Source organism: Berghia stephanieae, chromosome 15 (genome assembly GCF_034508935.2).
Source record: "Berghia stephanieae isolate SIO BIC M18660-M18661 chromosome 15, UCSD_Bste_1.3, whole genome shotgun sequence".
Classification (NCBI taxonomy): Eukaryota; Metazoa; Mollusca; class Gastropoda; order Nudibranchia; family Aeolidiidae; genus Berghia; species Berghia stephanieae.
The window spans coordinates 3,477,239-3,497,238 of NC_088374.1; the positions used below are offsets into that span (position 1 = coordinate 3,477,239).

At 39.4% G+C, this 20,000-nt stretch overlaps 1 protein-coding gene across 17 annotated transcripts in view; it reads left to right on the top strand.

Annotated features, from left to right (window-relative positions):
• Positions 1-20,000, top strand: part of LOC144960650 (fibronectin-like) — a 96,811-nt gene that overhangs the window by 34,998 nt on the left and 41,813 nt on the right. For 16 of the 17 annotated variants that reach the window (XM_078893903.1, XM_078893912.1, XM_078893914.1 and 13 more), the window contains exons 12-19: positions 634-811; positions 6,639-6,775; positions 8,628-8,805; positions 9,578-9,690; positions 11,273-11,375; positions 12,548-12,666; positions 16,146-16,287; positions 19,352-19,453. In XM_078893903.1, coding sequence (XP_078750029.1) covers positions 634-811; positions 6,639-6,775; positions 8,628-8,805; positions 9,578-9,690; positions 11,273-11,375; positions 12,548-12,666; positions 16,146-16,287; positions 19,352-19,453 — 1,072 coding nt within the window. The remainder of the gene's footprint in view (positions 1-633; positions 812-6,638; positions 6,776-8,627; positions 8,806-9,577; positions 9,691-11,272; positions 11,376-12,547; positions 12,667-16,145; positions 16,288-19,351; positions 19,454-20,000) is intronic. The other variant, XM_078893920.1, reaches the window with a different exon arrangement.

The window sequence follows — 20,000 nt, forward strand, 5'->3', positions numbered from 1 at the left end:
TGCCTCTTATCACAAGTAAACATACGGCCCTTTTCCTTAACTCACTCAACCCTAACACCGACTATATCCGTAGTTTACCCGGGTTATTTTACCCCATGCTAGTTTTGACATTTTTCTGAGACAAATTATAGGCGTAGTATCAAAGCTAATGTTTCTAGTTTTTACATGTTGATGGTAGTTGAATAAAACTATCTATGTACATGCTCTTTTTTATTATTTTTTTTTCTCCAATTTTGAAAAGAAGCAAAAATCTCTAGGATTGAGTGAGTTAAGACGACATAAGTGTGACCCCTCGTCTCAAAACGGTATTATGTCGGAATGGACCAGATGCTAAAAAGTCAAATTATAGTCAAACTGGTCAAAAATATGAAACGTTGGTATTTGGCACAGTAAAATATGATATTCCTTCTCCTCTATAAAGCATAATAAACTCAACTTAAGTCTGATATTTCTGGCTGCAAATTCCAGTTTCAGCATCTTAATCATCCCGACTTAATACCGTTTTGAGACGAGGGGCCACAATTATCTGGGTTAGCAGACCTGGATATATGTACATGCCGGTTAAAACTGATTTTAATGTTTCTAATTTTTTTTTTTTTTTTTTTTTTTTTTTTTTACATTATCAAATCCCAGACATTGCTATCCAAAATAGCTGACAGAGTAATACTGACGTCACGACAACAATCGGAGAACACGATGACGTCATCAATATTGTTGTACAACGTCACAGCAGCAGCCGAGACGAACTACACGTGTCAGGCTAAAAATAGCATTGGGTCGGATAGTCAGACAGTGGCTTTGACTGTCTCTGGTAATTGGATTCAGTAGTCTGATGTCACGCCGCCCGGCAACGGCGGCCATCTTGGTTCTAAACAAAGAAAATCATTTATTTTTATTCTTCATGCTGGCTAGAACTTTTCATATGTCTTGTGATCAGAATGTGTAAAAGTCAAAACATGATCAAATTTATGTTTTTTCCCTCTGGATACGCTTTTATGCTCGCTGGGGAAATATTTCATACGGGCGTCCGTCATTGTTCCGATAGTTTAGAGCCAGTATTACTAAGTTACCATGCGTCATTAGGAAGGAAGTGACGTTATGACTGTTGAAGAGTATTATAGCATCAATGTTTGACCAATCAAAACATGGAATTCGTGACACACCTTCATACGTGCTCGGACAAACATAGTTGGTTGTTTATAAACAATAACGTGAATGAAATCGACCTCTCTCTGATCATTATTATTGTTTGTATAGATAGTTCGAAGATGACGTCACTCATGTCTTTGTTATTGTTGTTTTTTGTTGTTTTTTTTTGCCCTCCGCGTTTATGAGTAATGCTCACTGAACTGTATTAACACGACTATAAACGTTCATGGATACAGACCGTTTTGTGTGTTGGTCCGTTGTACTTCCGGATGACAATGTTGTGAGCTTCTTAGCCAAGCGCATGCTATCTGTACTGACAAATGGGTAACTAGTCGTCACACGATTTTCAAATTGGTTATGAACGTTTATATTTACACTTAGTGGTCTGTGTCAGTATAGATAGTATGCGCTTGGCTAGGAAGCTCACAACATTGCCATCCGGAAGTATCAGAGACCAACACACAAAACGATGTGTAACCTTAAACGCTTATAGATAGTTCGAAGATGACGTCACTCGAGTGTTTGTTATTGTTTTTTGACATCCACGTTTATGAGTAATGCTCACTGAACTGTATTTAACTGACTATAAACGTTCATGGATACACACAGTTTTGTGTGTTGGTCCGTTATACTTCCGGATGGCAATGTTATGAGCTTCTTCGCCAAGCGCATACTATCTATAGTCTGGTTAATACAGTTTAGTGAGATGTACTCATAAACGCGGATGGCAAAAAAAAAAAAAAATAGCAAAGGGCCGCATGACATCAACTGCATTCTATCTATAGATAGAATGCGCTTGGCCCAGGAGTTCACAACATTGCCATCCGGAAGTATAACGGACCAACACACAAACTCTGTGTGACCATGAACTTTTATAGATAGTTCGAAGATGACGTCACTCAGGCCTTTGTTATTGTTTTTGCCATCCACGTTTGTGAGTTGTTCTCACTAAACTGTATTAACCAGACTATAAAAGTTCATGGTTACACAGAGTTTGTGTGTTGGTCCGTTATACTTCCGGATGGCAATGTTGTGAACTCCTTGGCCAAGCGCATTCTATCTATAGTCTAATTAATACAGTTTAGTGAGAACAACTCACAAACGCGGATGGCAAAAACAATAACAAAGGCCTGAGTGACGTCATCTTCGAACTATCTATTGATCAAGCAGTAGAACAGTGGGTATTTTACTTAAACACATACCATCGAAATTAAAACCTGTGTAGGTTGCTGGGTCTACTAATCACTGACATTGTTTACATTATGACGTCACTCCGGTCTTTGTTATTGTTTTTTTTTTTTTTTTGCCACCCGCGTTTATGAGTAATTCTCACTAAACGGTATCAACAAGCTATAGATAGTTCGAAGATGACGTCACTCAAGCCTTTGTTATTGTTTTTGCCATCCGCGTTTGTGAGTTGTTCTCACTAAACTGTATTAACCAGACTATAAACGTTCATGGTTACACAGAGTTTGTGTGTTGGTCCGTTATTCTTCCGGATGGCAATGTTGTGAGCTTCTTAGCCAAGCGCATACTATCTATATATGTATCGTCCGTAATAAATGTTTCATGATTCCTTTTGTTTAGCTTTATATGTGACCCCTCGTCTCAAAACGGTATTATGTCGGGATGGACCAGATACTAAAGAGTCAAATTATCGTCAAACTGGTCAAAAATATGAAACTTTGGTATTTAGCACAGTAAAATATGATATTCCTTCTCCTCTATAAAGCATAATAAACTCAACTTAAGTCTGATATTTCTGGCTACAAATTCCATTTTCAACATCTTAATCATCCCGACTTAATACCGTTTTGAGACTAGGGGTCACATATCATGTTTCAATTTTTAAAAAAAATGAGCTTTATATAGTGCAATATCCACTGAATGTGCTCAAAGCGCTTTACAAGAGGTCACTGGTCAACAGCAACATTTAACATGTAGGACGGGACATGACGCCTGTTAGGCGATATTACAATTTTTCGGACAAAGACAACGCTGTTAACGGCCAGGTACTCATTTTACACCTGATTACGGTGAGAGAATGTGAGTAAAGAACCTTTTCCAAGGACTTAACTATGCGCCGAGCCCTAAGCTCGAACCCAGGACATTCCGATCTGAAAGCGAGTGTCATACCACTAGACTACATAGTCCTACCGTTTTCTATCCTGAAAAGTGAATGGACCAGGCACTTACTATGTTGATAACAACAAAAGATGAAGTGAGTAGAAAAGTGCCAGAAGACAATAGGGAATGAGATTAGCGGAAGAGTAGCGTCCCTTGGTTGGAAGTCACGAGCGGAAAAGTTATTAGAGAGAGAACGTCATGTTGGTTGTGCGGCATGAGACACTTCACCGAAAGCGAGGGCGAGAGAGACGCATGCGGAAAGCCATTTTGACGTTCTCTCTGTAAGGTGACGTTCAACCAAGGGACGCTACTCTTCCGCTAATCTCATTCCCTATAGAGAATAAAAATTTCGCGGCCGCGATTGGGGTTCGAACCCTCGACATTAAAGGTACGACAACTCCGCCTGGCGACTAGGGTTAAAAAAGACTAGGGTTAAAAGCGATCTTTTTTTTTTTAATTGGGGGGGGGGGGGGGGGGGGAAGGTCGTGGCTAGCTCATACGGTAGAGTCACTCTCTCCCTGGCCATGCGGAGTTGTCGTACCTGTAAGGTCTCAGGTTCGAGCCCCCCCCCCCCCATCACCGCCGCGCTATTTTTATTCTCTCGTGTCTTCTGGCACTTTCCTACTCACTTCATTTCTTGTTGTTATTTTCTGCTACTATTCTTGGCTAAGAAGCTCATAACATTGCCATCCGGAAGTATAACGGACCAACTCACAAAACTGTGGGTAGCCATGATAGTTTATAGTCTGGTTAATACAGTTTAGTGAGTATTACTCATAAACCCGGATGACAAAGACCTGAGTGACGTCATCTTCGAACTATCTATATCGTCCTCTTCATTTCTCCACCTTGGCTCATCACAATCCTGAAGTGTGTCCGGAGACTCCTCTCTGAGGGTCTTTCTACTTCTATAGATAGAATGCGCTTGGCCAAGGAGTTCGCAACATTGCCATCCGGAAGTATAACGGACTAACACACAAACTCTGTGTAACCATGAACTTTTATAGGCTAGTTAATCGTGGCCTTCGTTAAGTTATGGCCTGACACTGACCAAAAAATGACGTCAAAATGCCAGTCTTTTGCTACAAAAGAAAACAAATCGTGAGTTGAATTCAATAGTTCAACCAATGAAATAACTTGTTTCCATGAGCTCTACTAACGACAACTCACACGTACACAAACCAAATAATGACGTCAAAATGCCAGTCCTTTTGTATTTCAGTATCAGGCTATAACATAACGATGGCTCCGGGTTAATACAGTTTAGTGAGAACAACTCACAAACGCGGATGGCAAAAACAATAACAAATACCTGAGTGACGACATCTGCATACTATCTATACCATGTTACGTGCCGCATTCGTCTGCTATCTTAGGACAAAGCGGTTGTCTTTTGAACCCCTCTTTATAAACATCCGTAAATTTTACACATTGCCATATAGTTGTTTTGTTTTTTGCTTTGGTACGTCATTTACGGCTGGTGAGAGTTGTGAGTGTTTTAACTAGACTCAAAGCATTATGAAGCTGATTGATATATTTCACTGAGAACTAATCACCAAACTAACTGTCTAAATGAATAACAAATAGATTAGTGACTTCAATTTTATTCAACCCTCTCCTAACCACCTACACCAAAATCGTCACATTTGTTACAACACAATATACTTTTCTTCTTATTCAAATTTATTTTGTACATCACAAACTTTGAAGAATAATCTTTGTTTAATTATTTAACAAGAACATACAATTGTTTTGGAGAGAGATTGCTTGATTTTTTTTTGCTGGGTAAGCCTGTCATATTGGGAAAATACTAAAAACAATCGGTGAGGAGAGAGAGAGAGAGAGAGAGAGGTAGAGAGAGAGGTAGAGAGAGAGAGGTAGAGAGGTAGAGAGAGAGAGAGGTAGAGAGAGAGAGGTAGAGAGAGAGAGAGGTAGAGAGAGAGAGGTAGAGAGGTAGAGAGAGAGAGAGGTAGAGAGAGAGAGGTAGAGAGGTAGAGAGAGAGAGAGGTAGAGAGAGAGAGGTAGAGAGGTAGAGAGAGAGAGAGGTAGAGAGAGAGAGGTAGAGAGAGAGAGAGGTAGAGAGAGAGAGGTAGAGAGGTAGAGAGAGAGAGAGGTAGAGAGAGAGAGGTAGAGAGGTAGAGAGAGAGAGAGGTAGAGAGAGAGAGGTAGAGAGAGAGAGAGGTAGAGAGAGAGAGGTAGAGAGAGAGAGGTAGAGAGGTAGAGAGAGAGAGAGGTAGAGAGAGAGAGGTAGAGAGGTAGAGAGAGAGAGAGGTAGAGAGAGAGAGGTAGAGAGGTAGAGAGAGAGAGAGGTAGAGAGAGAGAGGAGTAGAGAGAGAGGAGAGAGAGAGAGAGAGGAGAGAGGAGAGAGGTAGAGAGAGAGAGAGGTAGAGAGAGAGAGGTAGAGAGGTAGAGAGAGAGAGAGGTAGAGAGAGAGAGGTAGAGAGAGAGAGAGGTAGAGAGAGAGAGGTAGAGAGGTAGAGAGAGAGAGAGGTAGAGAGAGAGAGGTAGAGAGAGAGAGAGTTAGAGAGGTAGAGAGAGAGAGGTAGAGAGAGGTAGAGAGAGATAGAGGTAGAGAGAGAGAGGTAGAGAGAGAGAGAGGTAGAGAGAGAGTAGAGAGGTAGAGAGAGAGAGAGGTAGAGAGAGAGAGGTAGAGAGGTAGAGAGAGAAGAGGTAGAGAGAGAGAGGTAGGAGAGAGAGGAGAGAGAGAGAGGAGAGAGAAGAGAGAGAGAGAGAAGAAGGGGAGAGAGAGGGATAGGAGAGAAGAGAGAGAGAGAAAGGAGAGAGAGAGAGGAGAGAGAGAAGAGAGAGAAGAGAGAGGAGAGGTAGAGAGAGAAGAGAGAGAGAAAAGAGAGAGAGAGAGAAAGAGAGGAGAGAGAGAGAGGTAGAAGAGAGAGAGAAGAGAGAGAGAAGAGGGAGAGAGAGAGAGGTAGAGTGAGAGAGAGAAAAGAGAGAGAAAGAGAGAGAGAAGTAGGATAGAAAGAGAGAGAGAAGAGATAGAGAAGGAGAGAGAGAGAGAAGAGAGTAGAGAGGAGACGAGAGAGGGGAGAGAGTAGAGGAGAGAGAGAGAGAGAGAGAGAGAGAGTAAGAGAGAAAGTAGAGAGAGAGAAGAGAAAGAGTAGAGGAGAGAGAGGAGGAGAGAGGAGTAGAGGGAGAGGGAGAGAAGTAGAGAGAGAGAGAGGTAGAGATAGAGAGAAGAGAGGTAGAGAGAGGAGAGAAGAGAGGTGAGAAGAGAGAGAGAGAGAGAGAGAGAGAGAGAGAGGAGAGAGAGAGAGAGAGGAGAGAGAGAGAAAGAGAGAGAGAGAGAGAGAGTTAATCCATAATCATTTTTCCTATCGTGTTTTCTTTTTCTCTATTCCAACCAGTTCCCCCATCCATTGTAACAATCAGAGGTATGAATGTCAAGGTCGGGGAGAAAGCACAGCTGGTATGTCTTGCCCATGGATCGCCTGTACCCGACATCGTTTGGGAACATTCGGCCACAGGCTCGGTCTACACAGAGGTGAGGCGTGGTAATATTTGTGACCCTTCAAACAGAGTTTGTGTGTTGGTCCGTTATACTTCCGGATGGCAATGTTGTGAACTCCTTGGCCAAGCGCATTCTATCTATAAACGGTCAAGGTTTCAAATAGTTTTGAGTGTTGGTCAGTTATTCTTCCGGATGGCAATGTTGCGAGCTTCTTAGCCAAGCGCATACCATATATTGTATGCATGTATTGTCCGTAATAAATGTTTCATTGTTTTAAACTTGTCATTATTCCTTTTGTTTAGCTTTATATGTGACCCTTCGTGTCAAACCTGTATTATGTCGGGATGGACCATATGCTAAAAAGTCAAATTATAGTCAAACTGGTCAAAAATATGAAACGTTGGTATTTATCACAGTAAAATATGATATTCCTTCTCCTCTATAAAGCAAACAAAGTCAACTTAAGTCTGATATTTCTGGCTACAAATTCAATTTTCAGCATCTTTGTCATCCCGACTTAATACCGATTTGAGACGAAGGGTCACATTTGTCCAAACAATGAATAAAATAAATATAAAAAATACAATTCCCTTTATTCATCCCCAAGGGGAAATTTGTCTTTAGGGTCTATTCCAAGGGAAGACTGGAATAACCCAGGCGTCATCCGCAGAGCAGCGCCGCAAAAGTGAGCTAGGGCTAGGTGACTTGCTCAAAGCCACACAACACAGCGTCGGGTGATTGAACTCGGTACCTTTTCGGGTAGGAAGCAAAGACCGTACTGCTGAGCCACGCTGTCCCAATGTAATTTGATTATTTTGTGCGGATATTTGGTCTTGTGGTATGACACTCGCTTTCGAATCGGAAGATCCTGGGTTCCAGCCTCTCACCTTACTCAGGTGTAAAATGAGTTCCTGGCCGTCAACAACGTTCTGCCTGTCTCAAAAAAAAAAAAATTGTAATATCGCCTAACGAGCGTCATGTTTCGTTCAACATGGTACGAGTTGCTGTTTGTTAGGAACCCCTGGGTAAAGCGCTTTGAGCACGTTTAGTGGATAATCAGCGTTATAAAAGTTCAATGTATATTTGTCAAGCCTGAAGGCATAACCATTTGTGACGTCTCGTCTCAAAACGGTGTTAAGTCGGGATGATTAAGATGCTGAAAAATGAATTTGTAGCCAGAAATATCAGACTTAAGTTGAGTTCATTTGCTTTATAGAGGAGAAGGAATATCATATTTTACTGTGCTAAATACCAACGGTTCATATTTTTGACCAATTTGACTATAATTTGACTTTTTAGCATCTGGTCCATCCCGACGTAATACCGTTTGAGATGAGGGGTCACATTTAACTGTTATACTTCGGAGAGACGCTTGTTTAAATTTGACATGGATGTTTTTTTAAATTTGTTATATATATATATATATATATATATATATATATATATATATATATATATATATATATATATATGTATGTATATATATAGCGCAACATCCAGTAAACGTGCTCAAAGCGCTTTAGAAAGGGTCCCTTACCAATAGCAGCATGCGTGTGACGTTTAGAACGAAACATGATTCCTGTTAAGCGATATTACAATGTTTGTTTGTTTTCGATAGAGACAACGCTGTTAACGTTGAGATGCTCATTTTACACCTGAGTATGGTGAGAAAATATGAGTAAAGAGCCTTTTTCAAGGATCCAACTATGCGCCGATGAATTTGGGGGTTAATAATCTTGCCCTACAAAAAAAAATAAAAGTGCCTGAAGCCGGTCTCGAACCCGGGACATTCCGGGTCACCGCTCATTGTCTTGACCACTCAACCACTTCGTGCACTTAATCTTAGCCCTTGCTGTGTGTTTCACTCATTCATTGAATGTTCCAGAATATTCCTTGGGGTCTGAATTCCCGTGTGCAGGTGCGGTCCCATCTAGAAGGCATCCATCGCCGACGTTCCTACCTCACCATCCCCCTGACGGAATTCTACCACGGCGGCCATTATACTTGTAAGGCCACCAATGAGGCCGGAAGTAAACGACTCAATGTCACGGTCAATATCGAAGGTGAAGGTCGTTTGGTATATTGGTTACATCTTACTATTATGACAATCATGATGATGATGATGATGATGATGATGATGATGATGATGATGATGATGGTGATGATGATGACGACGACGACGATGATGATGATGATGATGATGATGATGATGATGATGATGATGATGATGATGATGATGATGATGATGGTGGTGATTTTGATGATGATGATGATGATGATGATGATGATGATGATGATGATGATGATGATGTTGATGATGTTGATGATGATGATGAAGATGATGATGATGATGCTGATGATGATGGTAATGATGATGATGATGATGATGATGATGATGATGATGATGATGATGATGATGATGATGATGATGATGATGATGTTGGTGATGATGATGATGATGATGATGATGATGATGATGATGATGGTGATGATGATGATGATGATGATGGTGTTACTACTACTTCTACTACTACTACTACTACTACTACTACTACTACTACTACTACTACTACTACTACTACTACTACTACTACTACTACTATTATTACTACTACTACTACTACTACTACTACTACTACTACTACTACTACTACTACTACTACTACTACTACCACCACTACCCCTACTACTATTACTACTACTACTACTACTACTACGACTCCTACTACTACTACTACTACTACTACTACTACTACTACTACTACTACTACTACTACTACTACTACTACTACTTCTTCTTCCAACATTAACTTTTCTTGACCATAAATCTAACAGTGCCTCCCCCACCTCCAGTCAAGAACATCCGGGCGATCCCCGTGTCTCCCACTCGAGTGTCAGTTTCCTGGCACCCACCCAAGAACTACACGTTCCCAATACCATTCTACGAGGTGAGTATACGGCTGACTCCAACAGCTCACCAACATTTATATAGAGCAATTGAACTATTTTTGTTATATAGCCAATGCGCATATGTGACCCCTCGTCTCAAAACGGTATTATGTCGGGATGGACCAGATGCTAAAAAGTCCAATTATAGTCAAACTGGTCAAAAATATGAAATGTTGGTATTTAGCACAGTAAAATATGATATTCCTTCTCCTCTATAAAGCAAACAAACTCAACTTAAGCATAATATTTCTGGCTACAAATTCAATTTTCAGCTTCTTAGTCATCCCGACTTAATACCGTTTTGAGACGAGGGGTCACATATTTTTAATGCTTTCTTTAAACATAGAGCAGTGCCTGAGTGCATTCGTTTTCCTTTCGGCTCCGTTTTGCCCTCAGTTTGACCTTTCCTCTTTGTCAGTCCCTTCTTTTATTAGAACAAAATAAATGAGTGACCATCTCGTTTTCAGTTGCCGAATCGAACATGACGCTTGGTAGGCGAGATTACACATTTTACACCTGAGTACGGTGACATAATGTGAGTAAAGAGCCTTCTCCAAGGACTCAACTATGCGCCGAGCGAGGCTCGAACCCAGGACCGTCCGGTCGTAAAGCGAGTGTCATACAACTTGAACTCTTAACGACACAATGGTTATTCACGAACTGAAACAGAAAGGAGACGAACATGAATGCAGGCACTTTACAGACTAAAACGTGGTGAGACTGAACTGGTATGATTTTGGCAGCACAGCTGTTTCCTAAAACGACCAACTTGGTAATGCGGCTATGTTGTCTTATGGTATGGCACTGGCTTTCGGATCGGAAGGTCCTCTGTTCGAGCCTTGCTCGGCGCATAGTTGAGTCCTTGGAAAATACTTTTTATTCACATTCTCTCACCGTACTCGGGTGTAAATTGAGTACATGGCCGTTAACAGTCTCGTCTCTGTCGGAAAAAAAAAATCAATATCGTCTCACAGGCGTCATATCTCGTTCTACATGTTACGTGTTGCTGTTGGTCTGGGGCCCTTTGTAACGAGTTTTGAGCACATTTAGCGCACATTGCGCTATATAAAAGCTCTAAAATGGTTCTTGATGCTACTGAGGACTTCTGGTATAGAATAAATGCATGTATCCCAATCTGCTTCCAGCGACCCCCACCACTTTAAAGAACTAAAAAATGATTTTGAATTTTTATATGGCGCACTACCCACCAAACGTGAGTCAAAACTCAAATTGTGACCCTTCGTGTCAAAACGGTATCATGTCGGGATGGACCAGATTCTAAAAAGTCAAATTATAGTCAAACTGGGAAAAAATATGAAACGTTGGTATTTAGCACAGTAAGATATGATATTCCTTCTCCTCTATAAAGCATAATAAACTCAACTTAAGTCTGATATTTCTGGCTACAAATTCAATTTTCAGCATCTTAGTCATCTCGACTTAATACCGATTTGAGACGAAGGGTCACAATTGAGTTTTATATAGAGCAATATCCACCAAATTTGCTCAAATCGCTTTCAATATATATGAATCCATACATTGTGTGTATTCACCTTCTCATTTCTTCTCACTTTCTCAAAGGTCAACCTACGATCCTCTCAAGGGGAACAATCGAGTATAATTCAAACCCGACGGACTGGGATCGAGTTGTCGAACTTGGAACCCAATACAAAATACAGCATAGGTAAGTTATATCATCCATGACATTTTCCATTCCATTGAATAAATTCCGCTTTTCCTTTTGGACATGAGCGCATGATCTATCTATCTATCTATCTAGCTATCTATATGTCTGTATGTCTGTCTTTCTGTCTATCTATCTATCTATCTATCTATCTATCTGTCCATCTATATGTCTGTATGTCTGTCTATCTATCTATCTATCTATCTATCTATCTATCTTTATATATATATATATATATATATATATATATATATATATATATATATATATATATATATATATATATATATATATATCTATATGTCTGTATGTCTGTCTATCTATCTATCTATCTATCTATCTATCTATCTATCTATCTATTTATATGTCTGTATGTCTGTCTATCTATCTATCTATCTATCTATCTATCTATCTATCTATCTATATATCTATCTATGTATCTATCTATCTATCTATCTATCTATCTATCTATCTAGCTATCTATCTGTCTATCTATTTATCTATCTATCTATCTATCTATCTATCTATCTATCTATCTATCTGTCTATATGTCTATCTATCTATCTATCTATCTATCTATCTATCTATCTATCTATCTATCTATCTATCTGTCTGTCTATCGGTCTATCTATCTATCTATCTATCTAAAAAAAAAACCAATGTAAATTCCAATACAATCCCATGAGAATCTCAATTTAATCCGAATAGAATCTCATTTAAATCCCATATTAATTCCAATATATTCCCTGATTACTTTCGATCAAATCCCAATATAATAAAATATGTGACCCCTCGTCTCAAAACGGTATTAATTCGGGATGACTAAGATGTTGAAAATGGAATTTCTAGCCAGAAATATCAGACTTAAGTTGAGTTTATATGCTTTATAGAGGAGAAGGAATATCATATTTTACTGTTCTAAATACCAACGTTTCATATTTTTGACCAGTTTAACTACAATTTGACTATGTAGCATCTGGTCCATCCCGACATAATACCGTTTTGAGACGAGCGGTCACATATGTCCCCAATTGAGTTCAAATATAATCACAATATAATCCATTTTTTAGCTTATTTGTCACATTTAAAACAATTTTTGTTGTGTTATGTTAAAGCCGTTATGTTATAATTCATTGTAAAATTCTGATTAGTTAAATTGACCTTTACAATAGGAGTGGTAGCTGGAACACAATCAGGCCTCGGCGAAAGTGGTCCGAGAGTGAATGTCACGACCTTGACCAATGTCGGCCTTGAACCTGTCAATGTCACGGCCACAGTTATCAATTCCTCGGTAAGTAGAAATGTGTGTGTTTGTGGCGGGGGGGGGGGGGGGGGGGGGGAAGTAGCGTTTCTTTACTGACGTATCGACACGTTATTCCCTGAACTTGTTTTTCACGATCTTAAACGTTCAGTTATTACCTGACTGGATTATGTTACGGAGAACTAATCACTCATATCAGCGGCACGTCTTTGCTTCGTACCCAAAAGGTACCGAGTTCGACTACCCGCCGCTGCGCTGTGTGGCCTTGAGCAAGAAAATCTCACCCCAGCTCATAATATTGCAGGGGGACACGTCAAACCGTCGATCATTTGGTCCTGCAATTATACCCAGTAACAAAATTAGAAGGGGGGTATGAAACAATTTTTGAAGCCGGAGATGACCTGACATCATGGATCGACAAACATAATCTGGAGGTGTAGCCATACGCTACTACTACTACTACTACTACTACTACTACCCTAGCTCATGCCCTTGCGGCGCTGCACTGCGGCCGACGGCCGGGTTATTCCAGTCTTAACTTGGTATAGAACCTAAGGACAAATTATCTCCACTTGCTGATGAATAAAGGGAGTTGTATTTATTTCAATTTATTGTTTTATTATTATACAAACAATATTAGCTCTCTCCTCATCAGCTATTTTTAGAATTTCACCCGGAATTTCACACCCGCAAGAATAGACTTTTCTTACTGAAATAAAAAAGTAACAAGTGCATTCTACACAGAATGTTGTTCAGCAAAACAATGTCTTCAACACAGTGTATAGTATTTATAGCTGGAACCAAACATTTTTGAAAATTCTGTAATGTACACGAGAAATCAGAATGGGGAAAATTGTCGGTTACATCGTAACGAATGTGACGATTTTCCTGTAGGAGGTAAGAACAGTGTTAAATAGCTGATAGGCGCCACTTTATTTCATTGACCAGCCGGATACTATGCGGCTATGTGGTCTAGTGGTATGACACTCGCTTTCGGATCGGAAGGTCCTGGGTTCAAGCCTCACGCTCGGCGCATAGTTGAGTCCTTGGAAAAGGCTCTTTACTCACATTCTCTCACCGTACTCAGGTGTAAAGTGAGTACCTGGCCGTTAACAGCGTTGTCTCTGTCCAAAAAATTGTAATATCGCTTAACAGGCGTCATGTCCCGTCCTACATGTTAAATGTTGCTGGTGACCAGGGACCCCTTGTAAAGCGCTTTGAGCACATTTAGTGGATATTGCGCTATATAAAAGCTCAATTTTTTTTTTTTTACTATCAAATAAGCACCTTGACGCTTCTCTCTTTATTTACATATCTATTTATTTATACATTTATTAGATTATTTATTAATCAATTAAATTATTGTTAATCTTTTTATTACTATTTTTATTTTCTAGAATGATTTTATTTTTTCTATATTGAACTTTTCAACTTTAACACATTTTTTGCCGACAATGTTGTTTCTGCTTTGCGTCGTCAGGGCGGAAAGAAATGACCATAGTGTCCAGTAGTATGTCACTCTCTTTTAATCGGAAGGGTCGGGGTTGGAGCTCCGTTCGGTCCATAGTTGAGACCTTGGAAAATGTTCTTTACTCACATTATATATATCACCGTACTCATGTGTGAAATGAGCACTTGGCTGTTAACAGCTTGTCCATGTTTGGAAAAACAATGTAATATCGCCAACAGGTGTCATGTCTCGTGTGTTGCTATTGGTCAAGGACCCTTTGCAGGGGCGTGGCTATATTGGTTGATTTGGTGCCTGGCACCGCATCCATCTTTTAAAAAATGGATTACAGCATTTTTTAAAAATAATAAAACCGAGAAATTGTAAATACCACCTCTTACTTCTTTGAGTATCAACATTTTTTGTTTAATATTTTTTTCTTCTTTCTTTTGTATTTTTCAAATATAGCACGTTTTAAGTGATTTTCTTCTTATTCTGGCACCACCTTATACTGTAAGCACGCCACGCCACTGATTTGTGAAGCGCTTTAATCACGTTTAGTGAATATTGCACGACATAAAAGCTCACGATCATGCTCATTTTATTCCGCTCTGACGATGCAGGCGAAGAGTAGAAACAACAGTGTTGGTAAAAATGTATAAGAGGTGAAAACATCGATATCATTTGCGCTCCTTTAAATGTTGAGCACTCTATAGGATTCATGCATATAATATCTGACGAAATTCGAATCTTATTAACGCTCAGCCGTCCGGTCTTTGGTTTGTATCCGGAAAGTACCCAATTCTAATCCCCGCTGCGCTGTGTGGCCTTGGGCGAGGCATCTCGTCCTAGCTCAATTTGCGGCGCTGTCCAGCGACTTACCCCTGGGTTATTAAGATTGAGCTTTTATATAGCGCAATATCCACTAAATGTGCTCAAAGCGCTTTACAAGTGGTCCCTGGCCAACAGCAACATTTAACATGTAGGACGGGACATGACGCCTATTAGGCGATGTTACATTTTTTTTCGGACAGAGACAACGCTGTAAACGCACACCTACTCATTTTACACCTGAGTACGATGAGAGAATGTGAGTAAAGAGTCTTTTCCAAGGACTGAACTATGCGCCGTTATTCCAGTCATCTCTTGGATTGCACCCTAAAGACAAATCTCTCCTCCGGGATGTACGAACTGATTTTTAATTTTTTAAATAAATAAAATTCCCATTATCCATCCCATAGAGGAAATCTGTTTCTAGTGTCTATTCCAAGGGAAGACTGGAATAACCCAGACATTAGCCGCAGTGCAGCGCCGCAAATTGAGCTAGGGCAAGGTGACTTGCTCAAGACCACACAGCACAGCGGCGGGTGATCGAACTAGGTACCTTTCGGGTACGAAACGAAGACCGTACCACTGAGCCCCTCTGCCTCCTAAAACAAGTCATTATTTATATACCTATTCGTCTTTTAATGATTTATGCGTGTATTTATGCATTTAATGTATTATGTCTAATTTTTTAATATATATATTTGTGTGGCTGACTGAGTAAACCCGGAAAGAGGCCCAAATTTCATGAATTGAGTTATAATTAATGAGTTGTGTAGACCACATCTTTCTGTTTATTCACGACTTTAAATTTTATCCCTATGTCTATTAGAACTAAATTTATGATTATTTTTCTAATAAAATTTGTTTCTATGGTAAAAGCTTTATCGTCGATTTTGGCTCAAATCTCAAAATCGTAGCTTGCCGCATCTTCCCGGGTTTTCTCAGCCAGCCTCACATTTCAAGGCCACAGGGGAAAATCGATTAAAGTCCAAAAGACACTTACTGTTCTAATGTCACAATAATTTGGTATTAAAATCAACCAAGAGCTTGGTTTTTTATATGCATCTGACTTGTGGTCAAAATATATACGTTTAGTAATTCACATTCAGTTCAATTCATATTATCATGTGGCGTTTTCAATGGGTTTCCAAACTTTAATTTTGATTTTCTCAAAATCTGAAAAATGTGACTTTGATCGTTTTTTCCACTGTGGTATTCATTTGTTTCCTACCAGACGGTACAGCTGGACTGGCACAGGCCGACCTTAATCCCAGCAATGTTTATCCAGGGCTATCGAATTCACATGAGGTCAAAGAGTGACCCGACTCAACGGAGTGTGTTTATACCAGGGGCCCTGACACGTCAATACGTCATGGGTATGTAATTGGTAGTGTGTGACGTCATAGAGTGTGTTTATACCAGGGGGCCTGAAACGTCACCACGTCATGGGTATGTAATTGGTAGTGTGTGACGTCATAGAGTGTGTTTATACCAGGGGCCTGACACGTCAATACGTCATGGGTATGTAATTGGTCGTGTGTGACGTCATAGAGTGTGTTTATACCAGGGGCCCTGACACGAAACTATGTCATGGGTATGTATTTGGTAGTTTGTGACGTCATAGAGTGTGTTATACCAGGGGCCCTGGCACGACACTACGTCATGGGTATGTAATTGGAAGTGTGTGACGTCATAGAGTGTGTTTATACCATGGGCCCTGACACGTCAATACGTCATGGGTAAGTAATTGGTAGTGTGTGACGTCATAGAGTGTGTTTATACCAGGGGCCCTGACACGTCAATACGTCATGGGTAAGTAATTGGTAGTTTGTGACGTCATAGAGTGTGTTTATACCAGGGGCCCTGACACGACACTACTTCATCTGTAAGTAATTGATAGTTTGTGACGTCATAGAGTGTGTTAATACCAGGGGCCCTGACACTTCACTACGTCATGGGTATGTAATTGGTATTGTGTGACGTCATAGAGTGTGTTTATACCAGGGCCTTGAGACGTCACTTCGTCATGGGTATGTAATTGGTAGTGTGTGACGTCATAGAGTGTGTTTATACCAGGGGCCCTGACACTACACTACGTCATGGGTATGTAATTGGTAGTGTGTGACGTCATAGAGTGTGTTTATACCAGGGGCCCTGACACGTCACTACGTCATGGGTATATAATTGGTAGTTTGTGACGTCATATAGTGTGTTTATACCAGGGGCCCTGACACGACACTACGTCATGGGTAAGTACTTGGTAGTGTGTGACGTCATAGAGTGTGTTTTTACCAGGGGCCCTGACACGTCACTACGTCATGGGTATGTAATTAGTAGTGTGTGACGTCATATAGCGTGTTTATACCAGGGGCCCTGACACGTCACTACGTCATCGGTATGTAATTGGTAGGGTGTGACCTCATTGAGTGTGTTTATACCAGGGGCCCTGACACGTCACTACGTCATGGGTATGTAATTGGTAGTTTGTGACGTCATAGAGTGTGTTTATACCAGGGGCCCTGACACGTCACTAGGTCATGGGTAAGTAATTGCTAGTGTTTGACGTCATAGAGTGACCCTACACATCGGATTGTTTATATACCAGGGTCTATGACACGCTTATAGGTAATGGGTGTGTAATTGGTAGTGTGTGACGTCACAGAGTGACCCTATACATTGGGGTGTTCTTCTACCAGGGTCTATGACACGGTAATACGTTATGGATTGTTGGATGACGTAACAGGGTGGCACCCCCTCTCCTCTCAACTGCAATGTTAAGATGGATCACAGATTGAACATGATGACACATTCCAAATATATGACCCTTCGTCTCGAAACGGTATTAAGTCTGCCTGGTTAAGATGTTGAAAATTGAATTTATAGCCAGAAATATCAGACTTGTGTTGAGTTTGTATGTTTTATCGAGGAAAATGGATACCATATTTTATGGTGCTAATGCCAACTATTTATATTTTTGACCAGTTTAACATTAAATTCGGATTTTAAGCATCTGGTTCGTTCCGACATGATACCGTTTTGAGACGATGGGTCAAATATTACTCTGATAGCGTTGTATTGTGTTACATGATACGACACTTTACACACTTTATACTCTCTCCACTCAGGCGTGAATAAGTACTTTGTTATAGATGACTGGTATCGAGCCTCGCGCTCGGCGCATCGTTGAGTTCTTGGAAAAGGCTCTTTACTCACTTTCTCTCACCGTACTCAGTTGTAAAATGAGTACCTGGCCGTTAACAGCGTTGTCTGTCCGAAAAATTGTAATATCGCCTAAAAGGCGGCATGTCCCGTCCTACATATTAAATATTGCTGTTGACCAGGGACCCCTTGTAAAGCGCTTTGAGCACATTTAGTGGATATTTCGCTATATAAAGCTCAATTTTTTAATTATTATTTTATTATTATATGAGAAGTAAACTTGTTTCAATGTTATTGTCTGCCTCGGGAGTCTAACTGATGTGGACTGTGAATGATAAAAAAAAAGAATTAAAACAAAAGATAAAATAGCTTTTATATAGCACAATATCCACTAAACGTGCTTAAAACGTTTTACAAGAAGTCCCAGGCTAACTGCAACACTTAACACGTAGGACGTGACATGACGCCTGTTAGGCGATATTACATTTTTTCGGACAAAGACAACGCTGTTAACGATCAGGAATTCATTTTACACCTGACTACGGTGAGAAAATGTGAGTAAAGAGTCCTTTTCCAAGGACCCAACTATGCGCAGAGCGAGGCTCGAACCCAGGACTTTCGATCCGAAAGCGAGTGTCATATCTCTAGACCACAAAGCCCCACACAAAAGCCATACAATGATAGAAAGAAATGTTTATACTTTTATATTGTATGTTTATGCATTTACCATGTCGTTGTTTATTCATTAATTTATTTATTTATTCATTTATTTATTGTTGTATTCGTGTATTTCTTTATTTATGTTTTTAGTTCTTAAATTCATTGTTTATTTCGTTATTTATTCATTTTTCCATTTATCAATATATTTATTAATTGATTTATTATTTATCCATTCATTCATTTTAATGTATATCATAATGATTTAATTGCTTTAAGCATTCAAATACCGATTTATCATTTATTTATTTATTTATGTATTTATTTATATATATATATATATATATATATATATATATATATATGTAATATATATATATATATATATATATATATATATATATGATTAATTATTTAATTAATTAATTCATTCACTCATTCGATTAGTTAGTGATTTAGTTAGTTATTTTACTAATTAGTTAATTAATTTATTTATTCATTTATTTATTTCTTTCTTATTTATGTATTTATATTAATTAATTAAATTAATTAATTCATTCATTAATTCTATCTCCATGTTATTTTGATTGTTTCCCGCCCTACGATCTACACTGGCCGTCGAAGTCCTCACCAAGAAGGACACCTACCTAGCCTCCATCTCTACCCTTACGACTTGGGACTATGAATCGTTCGGGAAGTGGATACAACTACCGCTATACAGTCTAGGTAATATAAATGTTGCTGCTCGAAGCTCGAAGAAATAAATAATAACGTGAAGATGAATGTAAGCTTCAATTTAATTACAAAAACAGATCAAATGAAAGTTTCGGGTTTCCCCTTTATCAACAAAACATGATGAATGAAACACCACAGATGAATGAGTAGTTAACTACGCCACTACCACATCGTCTCATTCATCTGTGATGTTTCATTCATCCTGTTTTGTTGATAAAGGGAAAACCCGAAACGTTCATTTGATCTGTTTTTGTAATTAAATTGAAGCTTACATTCAACTTCATGTTATTATTTATTACAGTCTAGGTAAGAATTCAGTGTGAAAGACGCATTTGAAGACAACTGGGGAAAAACGATCGAAGTCACATTTTTCAGCTTTTGAGAAAATCAAAATTAACCCTCTCCTTTAAAAAAAAAACAAAAAAAAAATTGAGCTTTTATATAGCGCAATATCCACAAAACGTGCTCAAAGCGCTTTACAAGGGGTCCCTAGCCAACAGCAACACATAACATGTAAGACGAGACATCACGCCTGTCA